Consider the following 25,215-nt stretch of genomic DNA (forward strand, 5'->3'; position numbering starts at 1 on the left):
CTTGGCCTCTGAGTGATGCCCAATTGCGCTCAATGGCAAATTACATCTCTTGAAAAGAGAGATGCAGCCCCTCAGCCAAGGGCACACACTTTCCCCATTAGGGTCCCTTTGGAGCATACAGGGATTGTTCAACAAGCAGGTTTTGACAAGCGAAGTGGGGGTGGAGGGTCAGAGGTCATCTCAGGGAGGCAGCACATAAGTATAAATTTTACACAAAGGTCCACCGCTTCCCCCCTGAGAAGTACACACTTAAAACAGATGACACTCTCACTTCCAGGTGATCCTGCCCATGACGCCAGAAATGTTGGGGTCTGGTCCAGGAAGCCGCGAGCCAGAGAGATTCGTTTATATCAGCCGGAGTGAGATTGAGACACAAACGAGGTCAGATGCTGCTTAACCAGGGAACTTTATTGAGCACTTATGAAGAAGACAGTGATAGGGCAGAGAGAAAAAGACAGGAAAGGAGGAAACTTAGCAGGCGGTCGGAACAGTTTTGCAAGAGAAAGTTTGCCACCATGGATCCAGGATCCAGTTGGCTTCAGTAGGCGGGGCAGTGCGTCTCAGGAAGGCAGCTTGTTTGTCACTCACAAGGTGACTGTCCCTCATGTCCCTGAGAGGTACACACATGAGGATGGTCAGTGGCTGGGGTCTCTGCGTCGTGAGCTCGTGCTGCGTGGTCATATAGTCTTTTATAAGGCATTTGGGGTATATTCTGGGATGTAGTTTCCCCTGGCAATGACACATACTGCTCGGTAAGCACCTTTGCACACACTCTCAGTGCCAGCACGCTGGTCCCGTGTAGCACTGCATGTGCCTCGGCAGGTGAAGGTGATTGCTTGTAACCAGGCAAGTCCCCTATTGCCTGTAGCTGGGCAGTTTCCAGGGGATCATAGCAAGGCAGGTCTTCAAGGAGTGACGTCACTGTTCAGAGACAGGAGCAAACTCACTTTGAGACATTTAACTTAAAATATGGTCCCTGAAAACTAGTCAGCATCCAGTCTGTCACTTGAAAACACACCAGGTCTCCAGCACCCTCCTGTCTCATTGTCGCTTAGTGGCACATCAGCTTCTGTTCCAACAAGAGGTCGCACCTCCCGATGCTTGGGATCCACACCCACGATCAGCTTCTGGCTTTGGGCAACACGGGGGAGCTTCCCCAGTTGTGCTAACACAATCTCTTGTTCTAAAAAATATGTCCATTCTCTCCCTCCCCCTATCTCCGCTTTCAAACAATCTATTTCTAGTTGTCGCATCTCTCCAACTGTTTATAATATTTGCGCCGCTCTCGTACCTGCTTTAAGCTGGCGAACAGGATGACACAGAGAACAGCACGAAGAACAGCACACGTGGCTACGGCCACTCAGTGACTGAACCACCTCTCTTCTGTGCCCCAATTTTGGACAGAATGGTGTGGAAAGATCACAGCTGTACCTCTGGAATAATTTCTCCATTTTTGGTATCCCACCAAATACACCCATTTAAATATGTCACAGAGGCACCCCAAAATGACTTCAAGCAAATAAGAAGCTTAAATCAACTTTATTTTGCAACAGGAACAAAATGACAGAAACCAAGGCAAGTGAGGGGGGGAAGTAATGCAAGATCAATCAGCACTCTGAGAACATTTAACAAACTGCAGGTTTGATGTACCACTTGAGGATATTATCACCACACAACCACACAAGAATAATGATCCCCAGCCCACATGCCCTCTTTCAAAGAGAAGCCTCTCTCCCCCAAGGGCACCCTGGAGAAATCATCACTTGCCCGGTGGGGGCAAGGGCTCACTCCAGGGTATATCCAGGAGAAATAATTGCTCACCAAGGGGAAGGTGAGGGCTCTCAATCCCAGGAAGTCTCCTTAGATGGGGTTCACTTCCAGACAGTTTAACCCCTTCTTGCCATTGGGCCTCCTTGCCCCCCATGCCAGATCATTCCCCAGTCTCACATCACTGCTGCTGAGCAGTTAGAATTAGGACTTCCCGTTCACGGGTCTCACACTATCCAACAGTATTTGCCTCAACATTGCCATCAGGGACTTGGAGAACAGATGCCCTGAGAGAAAGAACTGTGCAAGGACTCTCCGACCTGGGACTACAGGTAACAATAGCTGCTGTCCAGAAGATGGATTTCACCTGCTCCCTCAGCCAAACTTGCCCCCAAACTTGCAGACACATTATGTGAATCAACACTTGGCCGCCTGACTGGTGCTGCCACTGGGGTTGTGGCTTTCACGCTGATGGGACACACAGTGATGACTCTGACCTCCGAGGGGGAGATGGGACACGGCCGACTAGAAAAGGCGAAGGAATGTTTGCCAAGAGCAACCCTGCCCGACCCCCCGCGCGTCCCGCCGTGTGCCGGTGCCCCCGGTGCCGGGACTCCCTGCCAGGGGCCCCGCGGGGCCAGGGCTGCGGGGCAGGGCCAGGGGCCACCAGGCCACAGCGGTGCTCCCCGGTGCCCGCCCCCCCGAGCCGAGCGGAGCGGGGCGGGGCGGGGCGGAGCGGCAGGACTCCAGCTCCCGTGCTGCAGCGGCGGCGGGCGGCCCTCCCGGGCTGACGCTGCCGGCGGCTCCCGGCGCCGCCTTTGTCCGTGCCGGGCTGGCGGCGCGGCCCCGGCGCAGGTAGGGGCGGCGGGCGGCGGGCCCGCGGCACGGGGATGGGCGCTGCCCCCCCGCGGGGTCCCGGCGCTCCCCGGCCGCGGGCATCCCCCGCCGGGCGGCCCCGGGAGGGGACCCCGGCCCCGACGGCCTCTCCCGTGCTCTCCCCTCCGCCGGCCGCCCCCCAGCCCTGCCGGCCGCCCCCCGGACTCCCCTGTACATCTTCTGCTGCTCTTGTGGAGCACCGGAGGAAGATTTGGGTAGTCAGGAGCTTCCAAAACTCCTCCTTTCATGGCTCTTTACCCCAAGCCGCCTGGTCGGTCCTTTTCCCAGTAGCTGTGCAGGCTCGGGGTGCAGGGAAGGCAGCTGTGGGCAAGTGAGTGAACTTGTGCCGCTGATTTCTTAATGAAAACGTTGTGCTTGCAGGGACCATCCGTCCTCGCTGGTCCCATGCAGCTGGTGACGGGACAGGCATCTCCTGTGGAATCTGGAGCATCCTGCCTCCCTCTTCCAGGATCAATATCTGTACAGTCCTCCATCTCCCTGCTTCAGGCTGCTGCGGCAAGGTGGGGTCAGGCACTGCTGTGGCTTCATGGACACTACAGGGTGGGACTGCCATGGTTTAGTGCTGTGGTGCAGCAATAGCAAAATGCCCATGGGACTGGCCAAGTTGTGTTTCCAGTTCCAGTGGGGCGGTGTGGGACAGAAGTGCTTTGATACTTGGTGCAGTGCAGGGTGCTCCCATTTCTGCCCATTCAGCTACACCACAAGCAGGATCAGGCAGGATCGTGCCTGCTGCCAGGCCTGGGGCCAGGCCTCCTGTCATGGTGCTGTGCCCGGTCTTGGCGGGTGATCTGGCTTATGGCATAAGGGGGGAGACCAGGCACCGTCCCGGCTACTCTGGCCTGGGTCCCTAATTTGGCACAAGCAGGGGAAACCTGCCTCTAAGCCTGCCAGCCCTGCCCCTTTTCCAGCACAGCTGGTCGGGTGTTCCCCTGCCTAGAGACCTGTTGAGTGAGCCCCCTGTGCCTGGGTGGCCCTGCTGTGCTGCCTGGCTGTGCCAAGACTGCACCTTCTCCCCCAACCTTCTCTGGCACAGGATACTCTAAGCTCTCCCAGCGCTACACTCAGGATGCCACAGCCCCCAGTGCCAGCGGGTCCCTGCCCGGCAGCAGCAGGATTTCAGCAGAGGTGTTTAGCACACGTGCGGTGGGACATGCTGAGCCGGGTTGCTTCTTGCTGCAGATGTTGGTGACGTTTGAGGACGTGGCCCTCTACTTCTCCCCCGAGGAGTGGGCAAAGCTGTCGGGCTGGCAGCGGCAGCTCTACCGGGAGGTGATGCTGGAGAACTACCAGATGGTCGCCTCGCTGGGTGAGGACTCTCTCTGGTGATGTTGGACTGGGGTCAAACTGGAATTCACCTCTTTAACTGAGCTGGAGCCCTTGAAAGGGCTGCCCAAGTGCTGACGTAGTGGTTGCAATTGCAGGTTTTACCCTGCCAGGCAGCCTCCTGTGGAGAGTGGTCCTGGGAGAGAATGGGGTGGCATTGGATGGAACAGCCTATTTCAGTTGGAAGGGACCTTCAATATCCACCTAGTCCAAATGCCTGACCACTTCAGGGCTGAGCACAAACTGCAGCGTGTTGTTACGGGCATTCTCCAAACACCTCTCAAAGAGGGACAGGCTTGGGTTGTTGTCTGCCTCTCCAGGAAGCCTGTTCCAGTGTTTGACCACCCTCTTGGTACAGAAATGCTTCCTCACGTCTAGTGTAAACCTCCCTGGGGCAGCTTTGAGGTGTTCCCAGGCGTCCTGTCTATAGAAGAGTGCCTAAGGTGACAAGGGCGAGGCGAGAGGGGCTGTAGGTGCAGGGACGGGGGGGCTGAAGCCGCAGCCTGGCAGGGGCAGGAGAGAGGAGCGGGGTGGGGGGGATGCTGGGGCTGTGGGTGCGGGGGCCGGTGCTGCTGTCCCGGCAGTGCGGGAGAGGGGGCTTCTGTCTGTGCCCCGGACAGGCTGGGCCAACATCAAACCAGAGATCATCTGCAAGATGGAGCAAGAAGAGACACCGTGTGTGCTGGACCCCCCTGGGGAGCATCAGAGTAACCAGACCGCTGTGTCAGGTGGGCACGTGGAGTCTTGCAGGGGCTTGGGGAGCTCAACAGTCACCATCCCCTTAGTCCAGGTGATCCACGTGCCTGAAAGAGTGCGAGGCTGAAAGGGTGCGAGGCTGGCAGGGTGCCTGTGCCACTCCCCATGGGGAGGGATCCCACCTTCCCATCCTGTCCCTGGCAGTGACCCTGATAGAGCAGGAAGAGACACCGTGTGTGCCAGAGCCCACCAGGGAGAATCAGAGGCACCTGAGCCCTGTGCCAGGTGGGCGTTGGGGATTCATGGTGCTGGCGGGGCATTTAAGTTGCACTGTCCTCTTGCTGCAGGTGCCCCGTGCACCAGGAAAGGTGTGGGGCTGGCAGGGCGCTCATGCCACTCCCCATCGGGATAGGGCCCACATGCCTGTCCTGTCCCTGGCAGTGACCCCAGTCTCTCTTCCCCTGTAGCCGTCAGCCCTAGGATGCAGAGGGTGGCTGAGGGGGTCCCCAAGGAGCTGCTGACACCCACCGCTCTGCTCCCAGGGATGCCAAACCTGGGCAGGAGGCAGCAGGGGAGCTCTCCCTGTGACCAGCCGTGTGGGATCCAGGGAGAGCGATTGGAGCACCCCCACCTCTCCCCACTCCGAGACCCCTGGTCATTGGAGAAGAGCCCCCCCATGTGCCCCAAATGTGACAAGATCTTCAAGAGCCAGTCGGCGCTGGATGTCCACGTGCGGAGCAATACGTGTGAGCGTCCCTTCCACTGCACTGACTGCGGCAAGAGTTTCATTCACAGGTGGAAAACGCTGATGCATCAGCACATCCACACCAGGGAGAAGCCCTTCACCTGCACCAGCTGCAGCAAGAGCTTTTTCCAGAGGCATCACCTGGTGCGCCACCAGCAAATCCACCGCGGGGAGAAGCCCTTCACATGCACTGAGTGCGGCAAGAGCTTTGTCCTTAGGCAGCACTTGGTGCGCCACCAGCGCATCCACTCTGGGGAGAATCCCTTTCCCTGCACCAAGTGCAGCAAGAGCTTCAGGGGGAAGGCGACACGTATCATCCGTGAGTGCGTCCACACCAGGGAGACTCAGTTTGCCTGCACCGACTGTGGCAAGAGCTTCAGGGATAATACCGCCCTCAGCATCCACCAGCGCATCCACTCTGGGGAAAAGCCCTTTCCCTGCACTGACTGCGGCAAGAGCTTCAGGGAGAAGTCAGCCCTCATCATCCACCAGCGCATCTACACCGGGGAGAAGCCCTTCACTTGCTCTGACTGTGGCAAGAGCTTTGTCCAGAGGCAGAGCCTGCTGAGCCACCAGCACATCCACACCGGGCAGAAGCCCTTTGCCTGCACCGAGTGCGGCAAGAGCTTCAGCTACAGGCAGCAGCTGCTGAGGCATCAGCGCATCCACAGCACAAAGAAGCCCTTCACCTGCACCAACTGCAGCAAGAGCTTCAGGGAGAAGGCGAACCTCATCATCCACCAGTGCACTCATACCGGGGAGAAGCCGTTTTTATGTACCAAGTGCGGCAAGAGCTTCAGCTACAGTGAGAACCTGCTGAGGCACCAGAGCATCCACACCATGGAGCATCCCTTCACCTGCTCCCACTGCCCCAAGACCTTCAGGGAGAAGAGGACCCTCATCGTCCATGAGCGCATCCACACTGGGGAGAAACCCTACAAGTGTGGCGAGTGTGGCAAGACCTTCATGCGGACGGTCCACCTGAAGAAACACGAGCAGGTGCACCAGGACCCAGGGGTTGTGCCAGAGGGCAGCCGGTGGGAGAGGGTGAGTACATCCCCAGCAGGGGGGCAGGCAGAGGCCAAGCCCTTCCAGTGCGGTGTCTGCGACAAGCGGTTTTGGAAGGAGAGGCTCATGCTGGCTCACCAGCGCACCCACGGCACCCCCAGCCTGCAGCCGCCTCCACAGCCCAGCACCCCCTGAATCTGCTGCTGAGGGGCCCGTGGGGCTCTGGGGGCTGCTGTGGGGTGGCTGTGGGGGGATGTCCTGCTGGGTTTTTTTGATAGGGTAAATTTTCTTCCTAGTAGCTGGCATAGTGCTGTGTTTTGGATTGAAGATGAGAACAATGTTGCTAATACATGGATGTTTTAGTTGTCGCTGAGCAGTCAAGGACTTTTCAGCTTCTGGTGCCCTGCCAGCTGGAAGGGGGCACAGCCAGGACAGCTGCCCCAAAGTGGCCAAAGGGCTATTCCTTACCATATGGTGTCATGCTCAACATAGAAACTGGGGGGAGTTGGCCAGGGTCACCATGGCTTGGGACATGCTGGCCATCCGTCAGTGGGTGGTGAGCAACTGTGTTGTGCAGGGTTTGTTTTGTATATTCTTACATCATCATCATTCTCATTATTCCCCTCATCTTGTATCCTATTAAACTTTGTTACATCCCAGGAGTTTTACACACATCACTGGATGAGTCAAATTTAAGTTTTATGTTTATTATTTAGCTTAAATAAATACTTTTTAAATAGAATGCATCACTTAGAACATAAGGTTGTGTGATTTTTATTATATTGTCTCCTTCATGTTGCTTTGTAGCTAAATTTGTTGAAATCTTAGACTGTGTCTTGTAAAGTTATGCTCATATTCACCGAACTTGTGTCTACTTGAGCAAAAGGAAGCAGCTGCAAACCATCGACCTGTACAATAAGGCCTGGTTTGCACCTTATCGAGCAAAACAGGACCTACTCGAGCCAAATAACCTCTTCAAGGTCAGCATGAAGCAGCTATGGACTATCAACAAAGTTTGCAGCAAAACAAGATAAGGATCCAATGAGAGCCAAGAAGACCCCAGACTCAAATATCACCATTGGACTGAATCATCATGAGAGTCAAGTAAATATTCTGTGAGGGTAGAATTACCCAGAAACTTCTATGCTGGGCTTGGCAGCTCTGTGAAAGCACCCAGCTCCCGCTGACCCTTCTGATGGACCACTCCCATTGAATTGTTTATTTCTATGAGTCTGCCTCCGATAAAAAAGAAAGAAGGGTAATTGTGGTAGGCAATTCCCTTCTGAGAGGGACAGAGGGCCCGATATGCAGAGCTGACCCTCAGCATCGGGAAGTTTGTAGCCTACTGGAGCTCGGATCAGGGATATCGCCAGGGCGCTCCCCAAACTGGTGCGCCCAATGGACTATTACCCGCTACTGATCTTCCAGACAGATGGGGAGGAAGCGGCATCCTGTAGTCTGAGGGGAATGAAGAAAGACTTCAAGGCCTTGGGACGAATGGTGAAAGAGTCTGGGGCTCAAGTTATCTTCTCTTCCCTCCTTCCATTTTGGATGACGATGTAGGACGGAATAGAAAAATTGAGTCCGTAAATGATTGGCTTCGGGACTGGTGCTACAGGCAGGGCTTTGGGTTCTTTGATAACGGCTGGTTTTATAAGACACCAGTCCAGACAGTGGTACGTGGGAAAGGTTTATCTCACAGGGGCAAAAGGATGCTGGGACAGGAATTAGCAGGGCTCATTGGCAGGGCTTTAAACTAGATTCGAAGGGGGATGGGGTTGTAGCTGGGCTTGCATCAGTGGGGCAGCATGCTGGAATACATAAAGACCGGGAGGCCCCTCAGGCCCCTAGGGTGCAATCGGTGTACTCGGCTCGCTCCCTGAAGTGACTGTACACCAATGCGCGCAGCATGGGGAATAAGCAGGAGGAGTTAGAAACCTGCGTTCGGTCAGGAGATTATGATCTGGTGGCATTAACAGAGACATGGTGGGACAGCTCACACGACTGGAATGTGGCCATGGATGGCTATGTCCTTTTCAGGAAAGACAGGCCAGCCAGGCGTGGTGGTGGAGTTGCTCTTTACGTGAGAGAGCAACTACAATGTATAGAGTACTGTCCAGGTGCGGTTGAGGAGCGAGTTGAGAGTCTGTGGGTGAGAATTAAGGGGCAGGCTGGCAGGGGTGACACTGTTGTGGGAGTCTATTACAGGCCACCAGATCAGAGTGAGGATGTTGATGAGGCCTCTACGGGCAGCTGAGCGTGGCCTCACAGTCACAGGCTCTGGTTGTTATGGGGGATTTTAACTACCCTGATGTTTGCTGGAAGGACTACTCAGCCAGCCAGCCTCAGTCTAGGAGGTTCCTCCAGTGCATTGACGATAACTTTCTGATGCAAATGGTGGAGGAGCCGACTAGGAGAGGTGCGCTGCTGGATCTCGTCCTCGCTAACAAGGAGGGTCTGGTTGAAGCAGTAAAGGTGGGGGGCTGCCTTGGTTGCAGTGACCATGAGATGGTGGAGTTCAGAATCTCCTGTGGTGGGAGCAGAATACCGAGCAGAATTGCAACCCTGGACTTTAGCAGGGCCGACTTTGGCCTTTTCAAACAATTGCTGGAGTAAATCCCGTGGGCAAGGCTGCTAGAAGGTAAAGGGGCCCAAGATAGTTGGTTAACATTCAGGGACTGCTTTTACCAAGCTCAAGATCAGTGCATCCCGACGCGCAGGAAGTCAAGGAAGGGAGCCAGGAGACCTGCGTGGTTAAACAGGGAACTGCTGGGCAAACTCAAGTGGAAGAGGAGGGTTTACAAATCATGGAAGGAGGGGCTGGCCACTTGGGAAGAATATAAGGTTGTTGTTAGAGGATGTAGAGAGGCAACTAGGAAAGCTAAGGCCTCCTTAGAGTTAAACCTGGCGAGAGGGGTCAAGGACAACAGGAAGAGCTTCTTCAAATACATGGCAGATAAAACTAACACCAGAGGCAACGTAGGCCCACTGATGAACGGGGTGGGTGCCCTGGTGACAGAAGATACAGAGAAGGCAGAATTACTGAATGCCTTCTTTGTCTCTGTCTACTCTGCCGGAGGCTGTCCTGAGGAGCCCCGTACCCCTGAGGCCCCAGAGGAAGGCAGGGCAATGGAGGAGTCTGCCTCAGTTGATGAGGACTGGGTTAGGGACCAGTTAAGCAATCTGGACATCCATAAATCCATGGGTCCAGATGGGATGCACCCGCAGGTGCTGAGGGAGCTGGCTGAAGTCATTTCTGGACCGCTCTCCATCATCTTTGCCAAGTCTTGGGAAACGGGAGAGGTGCCTGAGGGCTGGAGGAAAGCAAATGTCACTCCGGTCTTCAAAAAGGGCAAGAAGGAGGACCCGGGCAACTATAGACCGGTCAGCCTCACCTCCATCCCCGGGAAAGTGATGGAACACCTTATCCTTGGTGCCATCTTAAGACATATCAAGGATAAGAGGGTCATCAGGGACAGTCAACATGGCTTCACCAAGGGGAAGTCGTGTTTGACCAACCTCATAGCCTTTTATGAAGACGTAACAAGGTGGATTGACGATGGCAGAGCAGTGGATGTGGTCTACCTTGACTTCAGCAAAGCATTTGACACCGTCTCCCACAGCATCCTCACGGCAAAACTGAGGAAGTGTGGACTGGACGATCGGGTAGTGAGGTGGACTGCAAACTGGCTGAAGGAGAGAAGCCAGAGAGTCGTGATCAATGGGGCAGAGTCTGGCTGGAGGCCTGTATCTAGTGGAGTGCCTCAAGGGTCAGTTCTGGGACCAATACTGTTCAATATATTCATCAATGACTTGGATGAGGGAATTGAGAGTACTATCAGCAAGTTTGCTGATGACACCAAGCTGGGAGGAGTGGCTGACACGCCAGAGGGCTGTGCTGCCATCCAGAGACCTGGACAGGCTGGAGAGCAGGGCGGGGAAAAATTTAATGAAATATAACAAGGGGAAATGTAGAGTCTTGCATCTGGGCAGGAACAACCCCAGGTTCCAGTACAGGTTGGGGAATGACCTTTTAGAGAGCAGTGTAGGGGAAAGGGACCTGGGGGTCCTGGGGACAGCAGGGTGACCATGAGCCAGCATTGTGCCCTTGTGGCCAAGAAGGCCAATGGCATCCTGGGGTGTATTAGAAGGGGGGTGGTTAGTAGGTCGAGAGAGGTTCTCCTTCCCCTCTACTCTGCCCTGGTGAGACCTCATCTGGAATATTGTGTCCAGTGCTGGGCCCCTCAGTTCCAGAAGGACAGGGAACTGCTGGAGAGAGTCCAGCGCAGGGCCACAAAGATGATGAAGGGAGTGGAGCATCTCCCTTATGAGGAAAGGCTGAGGGAGCTGGGTCTCTTTAGCTTGGAGAAGAGGAGACTGAGGGGTGACCTCATCCATGTTTATAAATATATAAAGGGTGGGTGTCACGAGGATGGAGCCAGGCTCTTCTCGGTGACAACCAACAGTAAGACAAGGGGTAATGGGTTCAAGCTGGAACACAAGAGATTCCACTTAAATTTGAGAAGAAACTTCTTCTCAGTGAGGGTGACGGAACACTGGAACAGGCTGCCCAGGGAGGTTGTGGAGTCTCCTTCTCTGGAGACATTCAAAACCCGCCTGGACACCTTCCTGTGTAACCTCACCTAGGTGTTCCTGCTCCGGCAGGGGGATTGGACTAGATGATCTTTCGAGGTCCCTTCCAATCCCTAACATTCTGTGATTCTGTGATTCTGTGAGTTTTGATGCCTGAGAGGCTGCTTCAAGACACGTGGGATCCAGACTTTGGCATGACCTGGCACCAGGCCCTGGAGGGGAGGTAAGCAGGTTGAGATGCAGAATGATGCAACTTTGAAACTCGAGGCAAGCGATATAGAGAATCAGGTGAGCACATATAATCCATTGGCTGTAAATTCATAGAATGCCATACCTGCTTTCCCTTACCTTCTACATCTTTTAGAGATGAACCGTTGATCAAATCTGGGTCTAAGTTTGGTTCCAGCCTCACCTGGACTCCTCTCTCAGAAGGAGTTCAGAGGGCAAGGGGTTCCACTCTGAACCTGGTGACTCAACAGGAGGGCTTCCCTCTACCCTTTCACATCTCCTGTCCCTCTCTATAAATCACTCTAAACCAGCTCTCATCCGATTCTCCTTGGCATATTTCCCCCATGCAGGAAGTACTAGAGTGAACCTTGCCGTCGAACTCTGTTAAGTCGCACTTTGCTTTAAGTGATCTAAACTCTGTCAGAAGCACGACCCAACCCTGATAATATTCAAGAAGAGTTTGGATGATGCTCTCAGACACACAGTGTGAATTTTGGGGTTGTCCTATGCAGGGACAGGAGTTGGATTCGATCGTCCTTGTGGGTCCCTTCCAACTCAGGACATTCTATGAGTCTATGACAACAGGGCCAGCACCCTGGAATTAGAGGGTAGGGAAGCCAAGCAGCTGGGATCCCTGTCTAGGGAAGGGGGCATTGACAAGGCGACTGGGAAAAAGACACAAACCCTCAGGTTCTGGAGGTGACTTCTATCAGATGTGAAGGAAATGTACCCCTTCAAGGAAGATGTTACTTGTCATCCAGGCATGTGGACCATCTTGGAGAGAAGTATCCAGTGCTTTTGGGAATTAACTGTGCTGGAGGTGATTTATAGTGATCCCAAAAGATCCAGATGAAGTCCAATGCACATAAGCCATGTGGCAGAAGTTTCTATGGAGTGCACTATCCTCGAATGCCAGCCCATTGGCACTATTGTTCTGGAAAGAAAGTGAGGGTAAAACGGTGGATGAATTGGCTGGCCAACTCCGGCGAGACAAAGGAACTTTCTCTTCCCCTCTACTGGCTTGTGTCTGTCAGAGACTGAAACGGTAAAGTCTCAGACATTGTGGCAAAACCAGTTCTGCAACATCCAGCCACAGGAGGTGGGACAATTCATGATAAGGTGAATGGCAATTTATATACCAAGGACAAGCTAACGAGCCACAGGCAAAGGCCGGCTGGCTGATGCAGGAGCCGGGGACCATGTTGAAGGGCACGTAGCAGCCATGTCCTGACAGGCCCAGCATGGCACTAAGGGAGGAAGCCCCAGACTGCCAAGACCCTTCAAGATGGCCTGAGACCCTTCAGGACTCTTCCATCTTTCACAATCGCACCCCAGTGATGCCTGTGCGAAAGGCCAAAGATTATGCAAGCAGGCAATCCACAGGTTTGTAAAAAGCCCAGCTACGCAAGCACTGGTGGCGCACCCACCATCCTGAGGATGACTCCAGCCACCAGTCTCACCGCAGGAACTGAACAAGACACCGGAGGATGCTGCACATGACTGGATCACAGAGTATGAACCACATCATACACAAAGCAGAGCCATAATGAAACGGAGAAATAAACTGAACAGCAGAGTCAGTCATACTGTTAAGTGGCATTTTTTATTTTATCAGCGCTGGGGAACACTGGAGATCATCCTCCATAAGTGGTCCAAAGACTGGATGCTATTGCGCTGCTTATATTCACATAATTATTACATATGCATTACAATTTTTGAAAATTTTGACATACATCTATACTAAGAAATAATTGATGTTGTTAGTTATAATTGTCTAGTTCCTTACTTACAATACATCTATTAATTATTGGTTAAATATAAACTAAGCACTCTGCTTCTAAACAATGTAGCACTTAATCTTCTGTCTCCTCCTTGTCCTGCAGAAGGATCTAAAACTTAAAAAATATCACCTTGTTTTGTAGGTGGTCAGAAAGCATTTATCTCATGTCAATTGGTTAATGATGGGTACAACCTTTGCGACTTAATCACAGTATACATTAATTTGGCAGCTTCTCTTCAATAAGGATGGTGACATCTCTCTCTCTTCTTTCTTTCCTATATTCTATTCTTTTGCTTACGTTTTTATAAGTAATATATTAACATAAGATTTACAACCTCACATGTGCTACAAACTTTTTATGCTTACCGACTGAACTTAAATCACATAAATCCCTCTGCCACTAAATCATTTCCCAATTGAGCCAAGCTGCAAAATAAAAGCCTTTTGTTTACGGACCCTAAGCATTGTGTATACTCTTTTCCAACCAAGGTGACCTGTGAACTGAGTCACCTCTCCTCCCACCCCTACCTCTGGGCGGGATGTGTCACAAACAGTCCTGAGAAATCTTTGTTCATTAAAACTCGTGGAAACATGCTGTAGCAAAACAGGAAATAGTGTGTTTACTTGATAGACTTTGCCTGCCATGTTTACCTGATAAGAAGCCGAGACAAGATAACCAGAAACAAAGAGAGATATACAGCGGTCGACGCCCACATGACGCAAGACACACCGCAAGTTGCACCATAGCACAAGCCTTCAATGTGAGTGGAGAATTACATCCGAAACCTGCAAGAGGACTATAGAAGCCGAAAGGACTAAGTTCGTGTGTGCATGCGCCACCAGAGAGACTGAGGTCTCTAGGCCGCACCCAGCGCTGTCTTTGCTTATCATAGCCTGCTACTATTTGGCAATAAAATTTTAGTTGTTTAAGTTAATTGGAGTCGAAATTTATTACAGGATGTGACAATATCTCCACTGTGGAGAAACTGCCAGACAGGTTAGCTGAGAAACTGTCCTGAGATTCCAGCAATTCAAGGATAACTTCTCCTCCCCACCTGTACAGACGAGTATCTCAGCTATTTGGGATGAACATTTGTCATGGAGGCACCCACAAAATCAATTCAGACAGGCGAAAAGCTCCTAACAGACTTTATTCTAGTTGGAACTGTTAGCGCAGAACCAACTAGAAATGGGGTTTATCCAGAATTATTCAGCACTCCAACAACATTATAAACCACAGATTTGGATACCCATTAGGAGTTCAATTACTACACGGCCGATTCAGACTCACGCGACCCCCAAAGTCTAGAATGATGATTCAAAATACGCATCTTCCCACTCATAAGAAGAGAGGACTCTCAAGGGTACCCAGGTATTCCTGGACATGGCTGATCCCCCTGAGCCGGCTCTTCTCCAGGCTGAACACCCCAGCTCTCCCAGTTGAGGATCCCCCCCCTCAGCCTGCTGGCCACGCTCCTCGTGATGCGGCCCAGGACACCTTTGCTCATGGCCAACTTGGTTCCCACCAGGACCTTCTCTGCCGAGCTGTTTCCAGCCGGGTGGCCCCGGCCTGGGCTGGTTCCTCCCCAGGGCACGAATCTGCACTCGTTGGACTTCGTGAGGTTCCTGTCAGCCCACTTCTACAGCCCACTGCTGCAGAATAACTTTAATCAAGCTAACGTTTTAAGTGCATTCTATTATTTTAGCTGTATTCTTTTGTTTGAATAACCTATTTTAGCCAAACTTAGCATGAGCAACCAGGCTCGCTGAAATGCCAGGCAACATAGTGTGGGCTTATCTTGACCTGGTTGCTTAGTGATGGGGGGGCCTTGAAGACCAGTCCCAGAGATAAGGGGAAACACAGGGGCCACCAGGCCACAGCGGTGCTCCCCGGTGCCCGCCCCCCCGAGCCGAGCGGAGCGGGGCGGGGCGGGGCGGAGCGGCAGGACTCCAGCTCCCGTGCTGCAGCGGCGGCGGGCGGCCCTCCCGGGCTGACGCTGCCGGCGGCTCCCGGCGCCGCCTTTGTCCGTGCCGGGCTGGCGGCGCGGCCCCGGCGCAGGTAGGGGCGGCGGGCGGCGGGCCCGCGGCACGGGGATGGGCGCTGCCCCCCCGCGGGGTCCCGGCGCTCCCCGGCCGCGGGCATCCCCCGCCGGGCGGCCCCGGGAGGGGACCCCGGCCCCGACGGCCTCTCCCGTGCTCTCCCCTCCGCCGGCCGCCCCCCAGCCCTGCCGGCCCCCCCCGGACTCCCCTTAGGGCCCGGCTCCCCCCGGCGCTCCGGCCTTTCCCCGCCTCGCCCCGTGGCCCCCGTGCAACGCGGACACGCTGCTCCGTGGCCCACCCGCCCGGGCCCCCCTGGATCCGGCCCTGGCGGCACCGGCGCTGGGAAGGGCTGGGCTGGGGCCGGGCCGGCTGCTCAGAGCCCCGGGACACCCCTGCACATCTGCCTGCTGCCGCTGGGGGGCAGGGGAGGAAGGTTTGGGTAGTCGGCAGCTTCCAAAACTCTTCGTGCCTCTTTCTCGGCCTTTCCTGGAGCTGGAAGGGTTGTTGTGTGACGCTCTTTGGTGGGTCCTTTTCCCAGTAGCTGTGCAGGCTCGGGGTGCAGGGAAGGCAGCTGTGGGCAGTGGAGTGAACATGTGCCCCTGATTTCTTAATGAAAATGTGCTTGCAGGGACCATCTGTCCTCACTGTGCTGGTGACGGGCCAGGCATCTCCTGTGGAATCCGGAGCATCCCGCCTCCCTCTTCCCGGATCAATACCTGCACGGGCTCCATCTCCCGCCGAGAGCAGCGACGCGCCGGGCTCCAGGCTGCTGCGGCAAGGTGGGGTCAGGCACGGCCCCGGCCCGTCGGACTGGCCGAGTTGCGGGTCCGGTTGGTGCGGGGCGGTGCGGGAGAGCAGTGGTTTGAGACCCGGTGCGGTGCAGGGTGCTCCCGTTCCTGCCCGCTGAGCCGCAGCACGGGCAGGGGCAGGCAGGAGCGTGCCTGCTGCCAGGCCTCGGGCCAGGCCTTGTGTCACGGTGCTGTGCCCGGGCCTGGGGGGTGATCTGGCCTGTGGCATGGGTGGGGACAGGGCACAGTCCCCGTGCTGTAGCATGGGTTCCTAATCTGGCATGAGCAGGGGACACCTGCCTCTAAGCCTGCCAGCCCTGTCCTCTTCCAGCACAGCTGGTGGGGTGTCCCCCTGCCCAGGGACATACCGAGCAAGCCCCCCGGAGACCCTGCTGTGCCACATGGCTGTGGCAAGACTGCCACTCTGCCGTTGCCCTTCCCTTTCTTGGCACGCTCCGAACTCTCTGGGCACTGCCCTTAGGATGCCAGAGCCGCCGGTACCAGCGGGGCCCTGCCCGGCAGCAGCAGGATTTCAGCAGAGGTGTTTAGCACACGTGCGGTGGGGCGTGCTGAGCTGGGTTGCTTCTTGCTGCAGATGTCGGTGACGTTTGAGGACGTGGCCCTCTACTTCTCCCCCGAGGAGTGGGCAAAGCTGTCGGGCTGGCAGCGGCAGCTCTACCGGCAGGTGATGCTGGAGAACTACCAGATGGTCGCCTCGCTGGGTGAGGACACTCTCTGGTGATGTTGGGCTGGGGTGGATCCGGAATTCACCTCTTTAACTGAGCTGGAGCACTTGAACAGGGTGCCCAAGCGCTGACGTAGCGGTTGCAATTGCAGGTTTTACCCTGCCAGGCAGCTTCCTGTGGAGAGTGGTCCTGGGAGAGAGGATGGGGTGGCATGGGATGGGATGGGATGGGACGGGATGGAATGGAACAGCCTATTTCAGTTGGAAAGGACCTTCAATATCTATCTACTCAAACTGTGCGACCACTTCAGAGCTGAGCACAAATTGCAGCATGTTGTTATGGGCGTTTTCCAAATGTCCCTCAAACAGGGACAGGCTTGGGGCATCCACTGCCTCTCCAGGAATCCTGTTCCAGGGTTTGACCACCCTCTTGGTACAAAAATGCTTCCTCATGCCCAGTCTAAACCTCCCTGATGGAGCTTTTACCCTTTCCCAGGCATCCTGTCCACAGGAGAGTGGCCGAGGTGACTAGGGGGAGGCGAGAGGGGCTGCAGGTGCAGGGACGGGGGGGCTGAAGCCGCAGCCTGGCAGGGGCAGGAGAGAGGAGCGGGGTGGGGGGGATGCTGGGGCTGTGGGTGCGGGGGCCGGTGCTGCTGTCCCGGCAGTGCGGGAGAGGGGGCTTCTGTCTGTGCCCCGGACAGGCTGGGCCAACATCAAACCAGAGATCATCTGCAAGATAGAGCAGGAAGAGACACCGTGTGTGCCAGAGCCCCACAGGGAGCGGCAGAGACACCAGACCCCTGTGCCAGGTGGGTACTGGGGGGTCGTGGGGCTGGTGGGGGGTTCAAGTTGCACCGTCCTCTTGCTGCAGTTGCCCCATGCACCAGGAAGAGTGTGGGGCTGGCAGGGTGGCCATGCTGCTCCCCATGGGGAGGGGTCCCAGCTGACCATCCTGTCCCTGACCGTGGTCTCTCCTCCCCAGCAGCCATCAGCCCTGGGATGCAGAGCGAGACCGAGCGGGTCCCAGAGGGGCTGCCAGAACCCACCGCCCTGCTCCCGGGGATGCCAAACCCTGGCATGAGGTGTCAGGGGGGCTCGGTCTGCAGCCAACCAGGCGGGAGCCAGGGGCTCCAGTTGGAGCTCCCCTGTCTCTCCTCCCTCCCAGAACCCCAGCCATTAGAGAAGAGCCGTCCCACGTGCCCTGAGTGTGACAAGAGCTTCAAGAACCAGTTGTTGCTGGATGTCCATGTGCGGAGCCACATGCGTGAGCCTGCCTTCCACTGCACTGACTGTGGCAAGAGCTACATCTACAAGCAGAACCTGCTGAATCACCAGTGTGTGCACAGCAGTAGGAAGAACTTTTCCTGTGGTGACTGCAGCAAGAGCTTTACAACGAAGTCAAACATCATCCACCAGCGCACCCACACCGGGGAGAAGCCCTTCACCTGCACTGACTGTGGCAAGAGCTTTGCCCAGAGGCAGAGCCTACTGAGTCACCAGCGCATCCACACCCGGGAGAAGCTCTTCATCTGCACTGATTGTGGCAAGAGCTTTGTCCGCAGGGACAGCCTGCTGAGTCACCAGCGCATCCACACTGGGGAGAAACCCTTCACCTGCATCAACTGTAGCAAGAGCTTCAGGTGTAAGTCAAACCTCATCAACCACCAGCGCATCCACACTGTAAAGAAGCCCTTTGTCTGCTCTGACTGTGGCAAGAGCTTCAGGGAGAAGAAGAGATTCGTAACCCATGAGCGCGTCCACACTGGGGAGAAGCCCTTCACCTGCAATGACTGTGGCAAGAGCTTCAGAGAGAAGATGCAGCTCATCATCCACCAGCGCATCCACACTGGGGAGAAGCCATTCGCCTGCACTGACTGTGGCAAAAGCTTTAGGGAGAAAGCGAAACTGATCGTGCACCGGCGCATCCACACTGGGGAAAAGCCCTGCGCCTGCACTGACTGTGGCAAGAGCTTCAGGGATAAGTCAACCCTCATCATCCACCAGCGCATCCACACTGGGGAGAAGCCCTTCACCTGTACTGACTGTGGCAAGAGCTTCAGGGATAAGTCAACCCTCATCAACCATGAGCGCATCCACACTGGGGAGAAGCCATTTACCTGCACCGACTGTGGCAAGAGTTTTGTCCGCAGGGACAACCTACTGAGTCACCAGCGTATCCACACCAGAGAGAAGCCCATTGCCTGCACCGACTGTGGCAAGAGCTTTGTCCACAGGGGCAGGCTACTGAGTCACCAGCGCATCCACACTGGGGAGAAGCCCTTCATCTGCATGGACTGTGGCAAGAGCTTTGCCCAGAGGCAGAGCCTGCTGAGTCACCAGCACATCCACACCCGGGAGAAGCCCTTCACATGCACTGATTGTGGCAAGAGCTTTGTCCGCATGGACAGCCTGCTGAGTCACCAGCGCATCCACACTGGGGAGAAGCCCTTCGTCTGCACCAGCTGCAGCAAGAGCTTCAGGGATAAGTCAAACCTCACCAACCACCAGCGCATCCACACTGTAAAGAAACCCTTTGTCTGCTCAGACTGTAGTAAGAGCTTCAGGGATAAGTCAACCCTCATCATCCACCAGCGCATCCACACCGGGGAGAAACCATTCGCCTGCACTGACTGTGGCAAAAGCTTTAGGGAGAAGGCGAAACTGATCGTCCACCGGCGCATCCACACTGGGGAAAAGCCCTTCACCTGCAATGACTGTGGCAAGAGCTTCAGGGATAAGTCAACCCTCATCATCCACCAGCGCATCCACACTGGGGAAAAGCCCTTCACCTGCAATGACTGTGGCAAGAGCTTCAGGAATAAGTCAACCCTCATCAACCATGAGCGCATCCACACCGGGGAGAAGCCCTTTGTCTGCTCTGACTGTGGCAAGAGCTTTGTCCACAGGCGCAGCCTGCTGAGTCACCAGCGCACCCACACTGGGCAATAGCCCTTTCACTGCAAGGACTGTGGTGAGAGCTTAAGGCAGAAGAGCAGCCTCATCATCCACCAGGATATCCACACTGGGGAGAAGCCCTTCGCCTGCACCAACTGCAGCAAGAGCTTCAGAAAGAAGTCAACACTGTGGCAAGAGCTTCAGGTATAAGAAGCACCTGAAGAGACACCAGTGTTTTCACCAGGGCCCGGGGGTTGTGCTGGAGGGTGTCCAGCAGGAGACGGGGGTTCTGGCCCCAGCAGGGGGGCAGGCAGAGGCCAAGCCCTTCCAGTGCGGTGTCTGCGAGAAGCGGTTTTGGAAGGAGAGGCTCATGCTGGCTCACCAGCGCACCCACGGCACCCCCAGCCTGCAGCCGCCTCCACAGCCCAGCACCCCCTGAATCTGCTGCTGAGGGGCCCGTGGGGCTCTGGGGGCTGCTGTGTGGGTGGCTGTGGGGGGATATCCTGGTTTTGTTTGGGATAGAGTAAATTTTCTTCCTAGTAGCTGGCATAGTGCTGTGTTTTGGATTGAGAATGAAAACAATACTGCTAATACATGGATATTTTGAGTTGTTTCTGAGCTGTCAAGGACTTTTCAGCTTCTGGTGCCCTGCCAGCTGGGAGGGGGCACAGCCAGGACAGCTGCCCCAAAGTGGCCAAAGGGCTATTCCTTACCATCTGACATCATGCTCAGTATAGAAACTGAGGGGAGGGGAATGGGGGCACCGCGCCTCAGGGACAGGCTGGACATACGTCAATGGGTGGTGAGTGTTTGTGTTGTGCATCACTTGTTTTGTATATTCTTTCATCATCATCATCATCATTGTCATTACTCCTTTCCTCTTCTATCCTGTTAAACTGTCTTTATCTCCACCCATGTGTTTTACACAAAACACTGTATCAGCCCAATTTAAGATTTGTATCAGATATGGAGCTTAAATAAATACATTTTAAATACAATGTATCACTTAGAAATATAAGATTTTGTGATTTTTAGTATACTGTCCGCTTTGCATTATTTAGTAGCTAAATTTGCTGAAATCTTAGACTGTGTCTTGTAAAGTTATGCTCATATTCACCGAACTCGTGTCTACTGGAGCAAAATGAAGCAGCTACAACCCATCAACATGCACAAAAGGCAGAAACGTCCAGAGTTCACTGCAACACGGCGGGATGGCAAAGGGCTGAACTGATGCAACTCTCAAACAGAACTTCCCTGCAATGGAGCAGAAGCAGAATGAGTCTCCATCCCTGTGTGTCCCGACTCTGCCCCAACTACGTCCTGACTCTGTTGCCAGCTGCCAGATCGCAACTCTCCTTAAATACGAAGCATGACACTAATGGCATGGAATATTCTTATTGGTCAGTCTGGATGTCAGTCAAGCTCTGTCCTATCTATACCCCCCTTCCCAGCTCTCTCACACCTCTGGGTACAGAGCTCAGAGACTGTGGTTCTCAGACAACAGCAATTAAGAACACTAATTCTGTCCTGGGATGCTATCTTCTCATTCTCCAACAAAATGCAAGTAATGACCATGCTAGCTACAAAAAAGAAAGGTTTCTTGCTGCATGAAGAAGATTAACTCACTTCAGTCAAGCCAGCACATCAAGGAATGTAAAGAATTGTGTGTGTGTCTAAACCAACGCAGGCACATCGCAAGAAGAGCCAGAGGCCACGAATGCATTTGCAAAGAGCAAGTTTTATTTTAGTTACCTCTCTACTGGGGGATCTCTGAAGTAGCACCTAAGCTCCCATGCAGAGGTAACACAAGGGAAGCCCTGAGCTGGAGAAATTCTTTAATTATAGCCAGAGTGAGATTAAGACGCAAATGAGGGCAGATGCCGCTTAATTGAGGAACTTTATTAAATACTTCTGTAAATGGATTTCTGTGTGTTACGGTAAGAAAACAGCGATAGGACAGGGAGAAGGAGATGGGAAGGGCGGAAATCTAGTGAGCAGGAGGGATAGATTTGCAAGAGACGTTTACCACCATGGATCTATCCATCGGGGTTTTCTCTCTAGTAGGCGGGGCGGTGTGTCTCAGGAAGGCAGCTTGTTCATCACTCACAAAATGACCACCCCTTACGTCCCTGAAAGGTACACACGTCATACCTGTCAGTGGTGGGGGTCTCCAGTTTGCAAGCGCTACTGCATATGAAAGAGAATGCATATGAAAGAGAATGCATTTAACCCATGGAGCACCTGGAAGCCAAGAGGAGGGTTCGACTTCCCAATTCTTCCAGATTTGGACAGGAACATGGGCTAGCTTTCGTATTCCCATGGTGATTTGCTTAACAACTTGACCATTGTCATCCATCTTTAAACAACAATTAGAATCATTTAGTTTACCACAGACCCACTTTTTTTGGGCTAAGAAGTAATCAAGAACCACGCAATGTTGGAAAATCGCTGCTTGCCTCTGTGTGACTTGATGTGCGAACAGATCAAGAGCATGGGCGGTCTCATTGGTAAGAATTCCTAGGGCCACTTGTTACCGGGTGATATGGTTTAAGTTATTGATGGGTTCTTGAGCACCACTGATCCATTCATTCGGGCTCGAAATGGCTGACCCATAATGCTGTATAACTCGTTCTGGTGGCCATTGATATTTTACCCACTTTTGAGTGCATCCACCAATTTAGGGAGGTGTTTTTCTCTTACTAGATTATCATATGCTCTAATGCCTAACGTATTTCCTTGAATTTGGGGTAAGAGAAAAAAAAAAAAAAAAGAGCCTAATACATCCTGCATAACATATTGCAGTCCAGTAGGGGAGTAATTGTCTGTAGGCATACTGCCCATAAATCCAGTAATGGCCTTGTAGGGTGCAGGCACCATTTGAAAAGGGACTCCATTTACCTCCTTTGGGGCTGTCATGACAGGTGGTTGACCGGGTTCCAAATGCTCCTCCCATAGATGTTGTTTTTGTTGCTGCACAATTTTTTACCCTGTAGGTACAATTCCAGGCCTCAACTTGATTACTCCACGTGCAGCTGCATCCAGGCCATCCCCAGTCATCATTAGTTGTGACATTTGTGAAAGGCAAAAAAGTGGGTAAAGCATTTTATATTTCTACTTGTATCATACCCGTAACTGAGATGGCAAGCTGGGAGTCTCCTGAGGTATTAAGGGCAAAGAGAATGGTCGCCCAAAGCAGCGTCTGCGATACTACATTATACACCTGTGACAACCTTGAAGCGCTCCCCCATCTTCAGCAGAACAAAGGGCTATGTTATTCCTTAAACATCTGGGTTTTGTTACTTTGGGAGGAAAAGATAGATGGCTGTGGAGGCAGACACCTCGTCTTGTCTTTCCCAAGGTTTTGTGATTACTACTTTGGACAGAAAAGATAGATGGCCCTGGAGGCAGATACCTTGTAATATATAGGCAATTAACAGTGCTGCTGTGAAGGCCTCATGGCCTAATTGGGATGATAGAGATGAACCATCTGTCAGACAACCAATTACCAGAAGACACCGTAAACAAACAGCTACCCCTGACGGGCCAAACAACTCGCTTCTGGTCAGTATTGTGGACTTTCCCCTAGTCTGAAGAACCCAGACCCATTTCCAGAGGAGTCTTCCTAATTAGCATGAAGAGCAAACACAGGGAGGAGATGAACTGTCATCTCCTCTCTCACATGTGGATGAGGTGGAGGCATGTACCAAAATCTTCAATGTGTCCACGCCCCCTCCAGAGGACGCTGTGGGATCCATTGGCCTGTGGAGTGGTGATATCTTACTGTCTCTGTCTCTCTCTGATATCTTAGTTTTCCTTCTCTCTCTCTTTTTTCCTTTTTTTTGAACGTATAAAAGCAATATCATTGTAAGTTCTGCTGCTAACGTCTTGTTAAGTTTTGCATTATAGTTACCAAGTGTTGCCAATCCACCATTTTTAGAAGGGTTTTTCTGTCAATGTATTGATAAGTTTTGTGATATTATAACACACCTTTTCCAAGTCACTAATTGCTGCAATTTGTATTCCAACATATGTTTTTAGTAAGTTCATAACTGAATTGGACCTCTGGAGTGATTGTCTTTCATTCACTTCGCATTACCGTGCAGAAATACCCAGAGTTAACTCACACCTGATGTCACCTGGTAAGGCAGGGCATGTGTCACGTTCTGAGTTAACTCATCCCTCATCCCATCTCTTGGGATGGGACAACCTCCTAAAAATATTAACAACAACAAAAAAAGTCTATGTACAGCTAAGTATGAAGTTTCAGGAAACATGGTGACAATATAACAGTTGGGGCCTGCAAATAGAAGCCGTCACCAAGAGATGGATGGGTTTTAAATATCCCTGTCCATCTTGTAGACCTTTTATTATCAGGAGGTTGTGCCAGCCTCACCAGAGAGGGTTGAAGATTGTGCAAGAGTGTAGCTTTTATCCTCCTATTTTCTTCCACCCTCCTAAGGTCCACTTTGTCTTCCGTTTTGGTTTTTTTTTTTTCCATGCCGTCAGTATTTTGGCCCAGCCTCTCACCAAGACTTCCAGGTTGGGAGTGGTAACCTGCCCATCATCTCCTGAAGCGTCACTTTAGGTATCAGAGGTACCGCCTTGATAGTGCTTTGCAGTTGTATGCCAGTAGGTTTTAGAGATTCAGGAAGACCTCTTATCAAGGGGGTTATCCGTTCAGGGCCAACAGGCATCATCACAGGAGACTCTTGCCTGACTTTAGGCTCCCAATCATGCATCATTTGCAGACACACTGCTTTTTGGACATTTTCCAGCAATTGGTCCATTGACCCTGTTATGGTGAGAGCGTCTTCCCATTCCAAAGGATTAAGACTTCCTGCCCAATAAACTGTTTTTTGGGTTAGGAACCAAGGGGCACAGTGGTCACCTGTAGCTAGGAACACCCCCGGTTCCCAATATCTCTCGGCTTCTTTTTCACTGAGTAGTATTTGCTTGCCACCTGACAACGATACCCTCCATGTATATTCTTTTCCTCCTCTATCCCATTAAACTGTCTTCATCTCAGTGCATGAGTTTTACGCAGATCACTGGATGAGCCCAATTTAATTTCATGTCAATCATTTAGATTAAATAAGTACATTTTAAATAGGATGAATTGCTTAGAATTATAAGGTTGTGATTTTTCATATACTGTCCGCTTCGTGTTAACTAGTATCTATATGAACCAGCATGCAGTAGCTACATGAGCCAGCAGTGTGCCCAGGTGGCCAAAACGGCTAACAGCATCCTGGGGTGCATCAAGAATAGTGTGGCCAGCAGGACTAGGGAAGTGATCATCCCCCTGGACTGGGCACTGGTGGCCTGACCTTGAATCCTGTGTTCAGTTTTGGGCCCCTGACTACAAGAAAGACCTTGAGTTGCTGGAGCGAGTTCAGAGAAGTGGTGGAGTCGCCGTTCCTGGAGGTGTTTAACAGACATATAGATGAGACTCTTAGGGACATGTTTTAGTGCTACATTTAGGTTATGTTTGGATTCCATGACCTTAATGGTCTCTTCTAACCAAAATGATTCTATGATTCAATATTTGCTGAAATCTTCAACTGTATGTTGTAAAGTTCTGTTCATATTCATCAAACTTGTGTCTATCTGAGCAAAACAAAGCAGCTAAAAAACATCAACCTGCACAATAAGGTCTGAATTGTACCTTATCGAGCAAAACAGGATCCACTTGAGCCAAATAACAGCTTCAAGGCCAGCATGAAGCAGCTACAGACTATCAACAAAGTCTGCAGCAAAAGAAGATAAGGGT

General features: G+C 52.9%; 2 protein-coding genes across 2 annotated transcripts in view; both read left to right on the forward strand.

The window, feature by feature from the left end:
• LOC135988953 (zinc finger protein 850-like) overlaps positions 1–25,215 on the forward strand; it is a 63,703-nt gene that overhangs the window by 27,952 nt on the left and 10,536 nt on the right. The window contains 2 exon segments of the mRNA XM_065635362.1: positions 5,438–6,403; positions 17,949–19,624. Of these exon segments, the coding sequence (XP_065491434.1) occupies positions 5,438–6,403; positions 17,949–19,624 (2,642 nt within the window).
• Positions 6,957–16,079, forward strand: LOC136000028 (uncharacterized). The gene is made up of 3 exons (XM_065653704.1): positions 6,957–7,014; positions 14,948–15,598; positions 15,706–16,079. The coding sequence occupies exons 1-3, from the start codon at positions 6,957–6,959 to the stop codon at positions 16,077–16,079; spliced, it is 1,083 nt and encodes a 360-aa protein (XP_065509776.1).

This window comes from Caloenas nicobarica, chromosome 1 (genome assembly GCF_036013445.1).
Source record: "Caloenas nicobarica isolate bCalNic1 chromosome 1, bCalNic1.hap1, whole genome shotgun sequence".
Lineage (NCBI taxonomy): Eukaryota > Metazoa > Chordata > Aves > Columbiformes > Columbidae > Caloenas > Caloenas nicobarica.

What these genes read in the sequence shown, in the direction of transcription:
- LOC136000028 (XM_065653704.1), top strand. Translation starts at nt 6,957, where the DNA reads ATGGCTTGGGACATGCTGGCCATCCGTCAGTGGGTGGTGAGCAACTGT. An exon ending in GAGCAACTGTGTTGTGCAGG is followed by an intron (nt 7,015 to 14,947) that starts GTTTGTTTTGTA and finishes CGCCCCCCCGAG; the next exon opens with CCGAGCGGAGCGGGGCGGGG. An exon ending in TTGTTGTGTGACGCTCTTTG is followed by an intron (nt 15,599 to 15,705) that starts GTGGGTCCTTTT and finishes ATGTGCTTGCAG; the next exon opens with GGACCATCTGTCCTCACTGT.